Source organism: Chinchilla lanigera, unplaced genomic scaffold, assembly GCF_000276665.1.
Source record: "Chinchilla lanigera isolate Chin_1 unplaced genomic scaffold, ChiLan1.0 scaffold00036, whole genome shotgun sequence".
NCBI lineage: Eukaryota > Metazoa > Chordata > Mammalia > Rodentia > Chinchillidae > Chinchilla > Chinchilla lanigera.
Genome location: NW_004955437.1, coordinates 6107241 through 6115572, shown reverse-complemented (window position 1 = coordinate 6115572; position 8332 = coordinate 6107241). Strand labels below are relative to the sequence as shown.

Here is an 8332-nt window from a genome sequence, read left to right as displayed (position 1 = left end):
CCTCACGCTTGCCAGGCAGGTACTGTGCCACTGAGCTACAGCTCAGGCTTATTTTTATCTAGTAAATGACGAGTAGCAGCTGGGCACAGTGGCACACTCTTGTAATCCCAGGACTTGGGAGGCTGAGGCAGGCAGATTGCTGCAAGTTTGATGCCAGCCTGGGATATAAAGTGAGTTCAAGGCCAGCCTGAACTGCATAGTGAGACCCTGTGTCAAAAATACAATTAAAAAAAAGAGCAATAGTAAGTCTGTGATTGTTTTCAGACATCCGAATCCCTTTAGGGACCTCCTGCACTCCTGGCAGGCCCTCCAGGCACGTGGGATTTGTAAACCCTCGTAGGTGCCCCAGCAGTGGTGCTCACCTATGCTCCCAGCTGCTGTAGAGGCTGAGGCAGGAAAATCATTTGTCCCCCAGAGTTTAATACCAAGCTGAAACAAAATAAAAAATAATAAGAGCCAGGCGTGGTGGTGCACGCCTGTAATCCCAGCACTCAGGAGGCTGAGGCAGGAGGATCTTTGTGAGTTCGAGGCCAGCCTGGGCTACAAAGTGAGTTCAAGGCCAACCTGAACTGCACAGCGAGACCCTGTCTCAAAGAGATAATAATAATAAATAATAATAATAATAGTAGTAGTAGTAGTAAGCCCTGTATTTGAAAGTGATTGTGGGCTGCCTGTGCCCTGGTCATTGATAGTGCAGGAAGAGGAGCTGTTGAAAGCCTTTCCCAGTGTTTAGAAAATCTACCCCGGTCCTGCCAGACCCTGGAGCTTTCCCACACCCCCTCCTACCTACCTTTCAGACGCCTCCTGACTCCTAGCGTCGTCCGGTTTAGTCTGCGCCAGGTGCTGCCAGAGAGATAGCACGTTCAGGACTGCGGCGACCCCAGCGCTCCTTAGAGTATAGCATTTACTAACAGTTGGCCTACCAGATAAAACGGAGGTGTCACGCTTGTCTTAGATCTCCAGTTCCTTTCCTAGAGGATTGCCAGCTGCCCTGTCCTGGTGCTCAGCCACCTCCTGTCTTGAAGAAGAGGCTGGACCAGGAGGCTTGTGAGGACTTTAGACGTGCTGTGCATAAACTGGGAGCTGTCCGTTAGGAGCTTCTGTGTGGTGTCAGCCTGGGCCTGAGAATGTGGTGCTGGAGCTTCAGTGCTCGTCTGCTTCTTCACCCGCCGGGCCTCCCTGTTAGATCCACAGATTGCCAAGCCAGGCCCAGGCCCCCGAGTCAGTGCCCTGGGAGAGCTGGGGATCTGGCTGTGCTGATGTTCTTCCAGTGGTGATCCTGCTGGTGGTGTTCGGGGACTCCGGGGGCAGAGGGTGGAGAAAGGCCACCCCCTGCAGTGTAACGGGACCTGTGGCTGTCCCCGCAGCCTGCCCAGGGCACCGTGGAGCAGCTCTTCACTCTGCGCAGGAATTGGGATCCAGACGTGGCGCCTCCAGCCTGCTCCTCCAGCCAGGCTGCCCCCTGACGGCACCTTTAGCCGCAGAGCTTGTCAGAGGGTGACTCCCTCCACTGAGGAGTCCCGCGCCTCTCGACAGGCGCCTTCCAGAGCATGAGAGTGTGGAAGATGCCGTAAAGCAGAGTGCACGTTTTCTTTCTCAATGTAAAGCATTTAAAAATAAAAAATTAGCCACCATTTTTAGTTTTATGTAGTTATTCAAGAGTTTATATGACATGTAAGTTTTTGTTTAAAAATAAAAAATACATAAATTTTTAAAATAATAATAATAATCATAAAAAGCCCTTGCACATCTGGCAGTTCGCCGCTGTCTCAGCGTACTCACTGAGCTTAATAAAAGTATTTGTCTTCAAACACTGAACCGGCACCTGCAGTTAGAGGGTCGCAGGAAGGACTTACAGGAGGAAGAGCTTTGAAGAAACTGTCATTCATTTTACGCTCGTTTTTCTCTACCGCAGGGATTTCGTATCGGAAGACATGGATTTTGCCGCCAACGAGCTCAGCATTTACGACAAACTTTCAGAGACTGTTGAGTGGGTGCGACAGACCGGCCATCAGTGTGGCATGTCGGAGAAGGCCATCGAGAAGTTCATTAGGCAGCTGCTGGAAAAGAACGAGCCCCAGCGGGGGCCCCCTCAGTACCCTTTGCTCATCACTGTGTGTAAGGTACGGGTGCGTGGCCCGGAGCTCGGTGGGAACACACGCACCCTGGCAGCCTTCAAAGTACCGAGTCCACATGGAGCCTTGGTTTTGCTTTTTCTTTTCTTTTTTGAGACAGTGTCTTGCTATGTATCAGGCTGGCCATGAGCTCACCATGTAGCCTAGGCTGGTCTCGAAGCTCACAGTGATCTTCCTGCCTCATCCTCCTGCATGCTGGGATTATAGCTATGAGCCACCAGCATGCCCAGTTGAAAGCTATGGATTTATAATGAAGCTATATTTGTGGGTTTTTTCTTTTTTTTTGGTACCAGGAATCGAACTCAGGACCTCGCGCTTGCCAGGCAGGCGCTGTGCCACTGAGCTGTATCCCCGGCCCTGAGTGTTTTGAAGTGGTGGGCGCAGCCCCCGGTGGTCTGATGGGAGCCTCCCGGTCCTCACAGTTCTCAGGCTTTCATGCCCTTGGAAGCAAAGCAGATGGCTTAGGGAAGGGCTTGTTCCCTGGGCACAGTGAGACAGCAGGAGAGTCCTGCTTCTTCCTGAGTGCAGGTATTGTTCGCTGGGACCACGGGGCCGCCGCTAACCCTCTCCTGCCTTGCCCCGTAGGTGCTCCTGACGCTGGGCTTAGTGCTGCTCACCGCCTGCTTCGTGATCCAGCCTTTCAGCCCCCTGGCGCCTGAGCCTGCGCTCTCCGGGGATCACAGCTGGCGCGTGCTCATCCGCCACATCCGCCTCCTGTCCTTACCCATCACCAAGAAATACCTGCCCGAGAGCAAGGGCGCAGCGCTGCCCACGGCGGAGGAGGACAGGCACTTGGCAGGTACGGGGCCATTACCACCTGTGAGACAAAGTTGTGTGGGGTTTGGGTTTGGGTTTGGGTTTGGTTCCTTGAGACAGTATTGCTGTGTAGCCCTGCCTGGGTTTGAACTCACTACCCTCCTGGTGTGGCCTCCCAAGAGCAGGGCTTACAGGCACGCACCACCAATTCCTGCTCTGAGACAGTATTCGATGAGAAAGGAAGTAATCTTTATTGATGTCTGATGAGAGGCGCCTTCTCTGTATTGTGTTGTTTAATTCAGACCCCACTGACTCTATAGGATGGGTGTTTTATCCCTGTTTTGTAGAGGGGGAAACTGAGGCTCAGAGAAATTAAGACATTTGCTGGACAAACACAGCTGGCGGGATATAAACCCCTGTGTTGGGGATAAATGCCCAGAAGAAGGATTTGACAGTATCTTTATGTGTTTTTCATGCTCCTGAGATCCCTGTCCATAGGGGATATTTAGTAAATAGCTAGCGATTTACTGAAAGTGTCTGAATCCAGCTTGCTTTGAACCAGACGCCCTAATAGTCCTTAGCCTGTTGCGCTAGGTTTTGGGCTAGATATAACCCATTCTCTCAACTGGTCTTTCTTTCTGCCACAGTTTATTTCAGTTAGTACTCAAGAATATATCACTTTTGCCAGTAAACTGAATTTAAAAACACCTAAATTTAATAACAGAGCATCAACAGCAGTACAGGAATTCTGTCTAACAGACCGTTTAGCCATTTGAGGCATTTTCTTTCAAGAATAGCATAGCATATGATAAGACTTGAAATTTACTTGTTGAGAAAGAATAGCAGGATATTGTTTGGAGAATTTTTAGAGGGGAAATTGTTTTTCCTTTTTAGTGCTAAGGCTCAAACCCAGGGTCTCACCTATGCTGAGCAAGTGCTTTACTGCTGAGCTGCACCCCGACCCCTTTTTTGGTAATACTAATCTTATTTGCCCATATGGAGGGACATGAGCGTTAAAATCAGAAATGAAAGCCAGTCGTGGTGGCGCACACCTGTAATCCCACCACACAGGAGGCTGAGACAGGAGGATCGCTGTGAATTCAAGACCAGCCTGGGCTGCGTAGTTGAAGGCCAGCATGGACTACATAGTGAGACATTGTCTTTAAAAAAAAAAAATAAAAGTTCACAAATAGAGTTTTTTTTTTTTTTTTTTTTTAATTAGAGTTTTCCATATAACCATGTTCTGAAATCTTTATGATCCTGGGTAACTTTTAGGAAATACGTTTTTAGAAAAAATGTACTAGATTAAGCAAAGCTTTATAGTCATAATGTCATTCTTTAAAGCAAGACCTCATCAGTCATAAAAGTTATCTCTTGGATTGAGTTTCCTTTAGAAACTATTTCTGTACACAGAGGAAATCAAGAAAACACTTGGCTTTTCTCTCTATCAAAATCAGAGGAAGGAAGCGTAAGATAAGACTCAGCATCATGAGTTCCTGTTTTTTTTAACCAACAGCTCATGTATTTAAAGTTCAGATACAACTTTTTTTTGTATATATCTGGAGGATTTTTAAAAATTATTTATTTATTTTTTATGTATTTTAAAGAGTAAAAGAAGGATAACATAGTAATGGGGGTGCTTACTGAATTACAGACAAAGTGGTAGGAGATTTATCAATGGTTATTGTTTTACATGTTGTTATCTACAAGAGAGTTTCTCAGGAAAACAAATAGACAAATAATAGTGAGTTACAGACAAAAGAGGTAGGAGATTCTCAGTGGTTGTTGTACTATACTTTGGTATCTTCAAAGTGGCTTCTAAAGAAAATAAATAGAGCTATACATGAGTGACCAGTTGAATATTCATTGACTATTCTCAATGGTTGTTGTAGGAAACACATAATAGGATTTTTTTTTTTTTTAGGAGGGTTGTTTCTGTGTTTTTTTGGTTTGTTTGGTTGTTTCTTTTTTTTTTTTTCCCAGTACCGGGGATCGAACTCATGACCTTGCGTTTGCCGGTCAGGCACTGTGCCGCTGAGCTAAACTCCCAGCCCCTGTTTTTGAAATATCATCAGCAGACCTCAAAAAAGGAAGTTTCCAGCTTTTTTTTTCTTTTGAGACAAGGTCTCAGTGTGTGTCTGGGCTGACTCTGAACTCTGCACAGCACCACCACAGCAGGCTCAGCAAGCTCCCAGTGTCTTTTTATTTTTGTACCGGGAATCGAACTCAGGACTTTGTACTTGCTAGGCAGGTGCTGTGCCACTGAACTAGTGTCCTGCAGCGAGCAGGAGGAGGGCACGTCAGGCTGTCTGCGTCCCCTTCTTGGCGGCTTCACTCTTTGCCGCACAGGACAGAGTAGCAGACCTGGCTGGTGGCGGGACTTTCTTTGCCCACGGTTACTTGGTTACCAAACAAGGTAGAGACAAGGGACACTGACTGCACCTTCTCTAAGTCACAGTTTACAAATTTAAGAAGCTTTCCTGTCTTGTCAGCACCCCAGATCCTTTGGCCCCCTGGACCTTAGTATCTTGCCTCGCTGCTGGCGTCAGATGAGTCCTTGGAGCGCAGCTGGACAGAGCACGCCGGCAGGGCATGGCTTTAGGTCTCTGGTGTTGCTTCTGTGACGGTGCTGTTCTCACTTGTAACTGTGGACGCAGACGGAGCACATTGGCCTGGGCCGGTGGGCGTCCCATCCTGGGAAGCGGCAACCACTGAGGGCCTGGCCTTGCAGGGGCATCGCAAGGAAAGCCAAGGCGCTGTAAAGATGAGGAGTGATGGGGCTGGCACGACAGGTGGGAACCTCAGGGGCTCTAAGAGGGCAGCAAAAGGGATCTGTCCGAATGTCCTGGTACTGAAGGTCAGCGCCTTCCACAGACCGCCCAGGCAGCAGGGCAGCCCATGTGGGACTCCTGGGGCGTCCGGTGCTCTGTGTGGTGGCGCCATGGGGCCATAGAGACATCTGGAGCTTCGATTTCCTAGAGCAACGAGGGTGAGCCTTTTTTTTTTTTTAATTTATTTATTTTTGTTTTTTTTAGACAGGGTCTCAAAATGCAGGTCAGGCTGGCCTCAAGCTCACTCTGTAGCACAAACTGGTCTTGAACTTGCAACCATCCTCCTGCCTCAGCCTCCTGAGTGCTGGGATGACAGGCGTGCGCCACCACACCCGGCGTAGGTGAGCCTTTTAGAGACCGATGCCCACACTGAGACCCAGCCCCACTTGTGCATCACAAAGCACCACCGCTGTAGTGAAACCTGAGTTCGGATGCTTGGCCGAGAGGGCTCTGCGGCCTGCTATGGCGCTCGTGCCCCAGGTTCACCACTGCTGCCCTAGAGGCACGAGCGCCCCTGGTGGAAGGTGTCCTGACCCCACCAGGGGAACAGATGGGAACAGAAACAGGCTTCCTTTTCTAGGTTTCAGCCTCAGGAAATCCTGCCCCTAAATCCTAAGTCCTTTGTTTTGGATGCCATTAGGAATTGAACCTAGGGCCTTCGCACTAAGCTACATCCTTAGCCCTTTTTATAGTTGTAAATTTTGAGACAGAGTCTCACAGAGTTGCTCAGACAGGACTCAAACTTGCAGTCTGCCTGCCTCAGCCTCCCAAAGCGCTGGGATCACAGGCCTGTGCCACCCCGTCCCGCTCTGTAAAGCCTCTTGGTGAGGGGCTCAAGTGGCCTTGCGGAGCTCCTGTGCACAGTGTGCTCACAGGGGCGCGTGTCAGTAACTACCGTCGGTGCTGGCGGGGACCGGTGTCTTCACAGGGCTTTCCGGGTGGCGGCTCACGACGTCACCACAGCCCGAGGAGCGGGCTCCATCGGGGCGACAACCGCTTTACAGATGAGATACCAAGGCCCGGAGGGCGAGAGCCACGTGAGCCGAGGGGCCCAGGCTCGGGTCTGAGCCCCTCCTTCCCTCCAGCCGGTCTCCCGGGGCCATGTGCACGGTGCCCAGGGTCTGCTTCCAGGTGGACTAGGGGTTCTCTGGGCATTTTGCTTCCCAGTCACCGCGTCATTTCCCTTGTGTCTCCCGGGCCCCAAAGACAAGGTTCTTTCCAGCAGCCACTGGCCTGGAGGAGCTCCTGGACTGCCTCCCCCAGACCTCCCGCCCAGGCGCACCCCAGGCCCGCCCTCGCGGGTGATCTTGACTTCCGTTTTGCCTTGTTAACCCGCCGGGGTTCTCTTCACCTTCACTTTCTCAGTTCTTTCTATTTTATTCTCCGGGCCTCATCATTTTTTTTTTGTTTTTGTTTTTTTTGAGACACGGTCTCATTATGGCCTTGAACTTGCTATGCAGCTCAGGCTGGCCTTGCATTTGCCACCTTCCTGCCTCAGCCTCTTGAGTGCTGGGAATATAGGTATGCACTATCACAGCCAGTTTAAGATACAGTTGCTTTTTCAGAGCTTGCTTTTCTTTTCTTTTTTTTTCTTTTTTTCTTCCCTCATTCCTTTCTTCCTTCCTTTTTTTCTTACTCTTTCTCTTCCTCCTTCCCTCACTTTCTCACCTTCTGCCCTCTCTCCCTTCCCTCTTCTTCCCTCCCTCCCTCCCTCCTTCCTCACAGAGTATTAAACCCACGACTCTCACGTGCTCACTAAATGTTCTGCATTTCTACCTCTATCTTTCTAGCTCTTCTTCTACCCAAGAAACCACTAGCAGTAGCTTGAGTTTTGGAATTTTTCTGTTTCTGTTCAGATTGTGTGTGTGTGTGTGTGTGTGTGTGTGTGTATGTACTTCCTCATTTGCACACACATAAAAGCACTTATGTAACTAATATATTTGGCGAGACACACTGATTAGCTTCAGGCTGCCAGGCAAAGCCCCGCAGGCTGGGTGGCCTGCAGCATCCTCTCACAGGCCTGGAGGCCGGAAGCCTGGAGTCGGCTGCTGGTGGGGTCAGGCTCTGCATCCTCGTGTGGCCTCTGCTGGTTGCCGTCGTCTCTGCCGGTCCTTGGCTTGGGGGTCCGTCTCCCTTCCGCCTTCCTGTGGCTGCCAGCCCTCCCTGCACGCACTTTCGTGTCCTCTTCTCTCATGGGTCCTACACAGGATGTAGGACCCACTAGGACCCACTCCACCTTGGGATGGCTTCCTCTCACCCTGTTCCACCCGAAAAGTCCGTTTCCCAGGAAGATCACGTTCTGAGGCTCCAGGGAGGACGTGAACCTGGAAGACACTAGTCAACCCAGCGTACAGTCTGAAGAGATTTCATTTTCCATTTTGAGAACATCCTGTACTTTAACCAGTCACTGGGTTTGTTTTTGTATTTTGTTTCGCAACTACAAAAACAGGAACCTGGGGTATCCATCTACACATATCTTATTTTTTTTTTAATCTTTTTGAGACTTTTTTTAATCTTTTTGGGTCTCGTTATACAGTTCAGGCTGGCCTTGAGCTCACTTTGTAGCCTAGGCTGGCCTCGAACTCACAACAATCCTCCTGCCTCAGCCTC

At 49.8% G+C, this 8332-nt stretch overlaps 1 protein-coding gene across 3 annotated transcripts in view; it reads left to right on the top strand.

Moving 5' to 3' along the window:
• The window catches only part of LOC102023844 (chromosome unknown open reading frame, human C6orf89), a 36923-nt gene that overhangs the window by 8647 nt on the left and 19944 nt on the right, over positions 1 to 8332 (top strand). For all 3 annotated transcript variants that reach the window (XM_013517008.1, XM_005389633.2, XM_013517007.1), the window contains 2 exons: positions 1916 to 2123; positions 2721 to 2934. In XM_013517008.1, the coding sequence (XP_013372462.1) occupies positions 1935 to 2123; positions 2721 to 2934 (403 nt within the window). In that variant the 5' untranslated portion in view covers positions 1916 to 1934. The remainder of the gene's footprint in view (positions 1 to 1915; positions 2124 to 2720; positions 2935 to 8332) is intronic.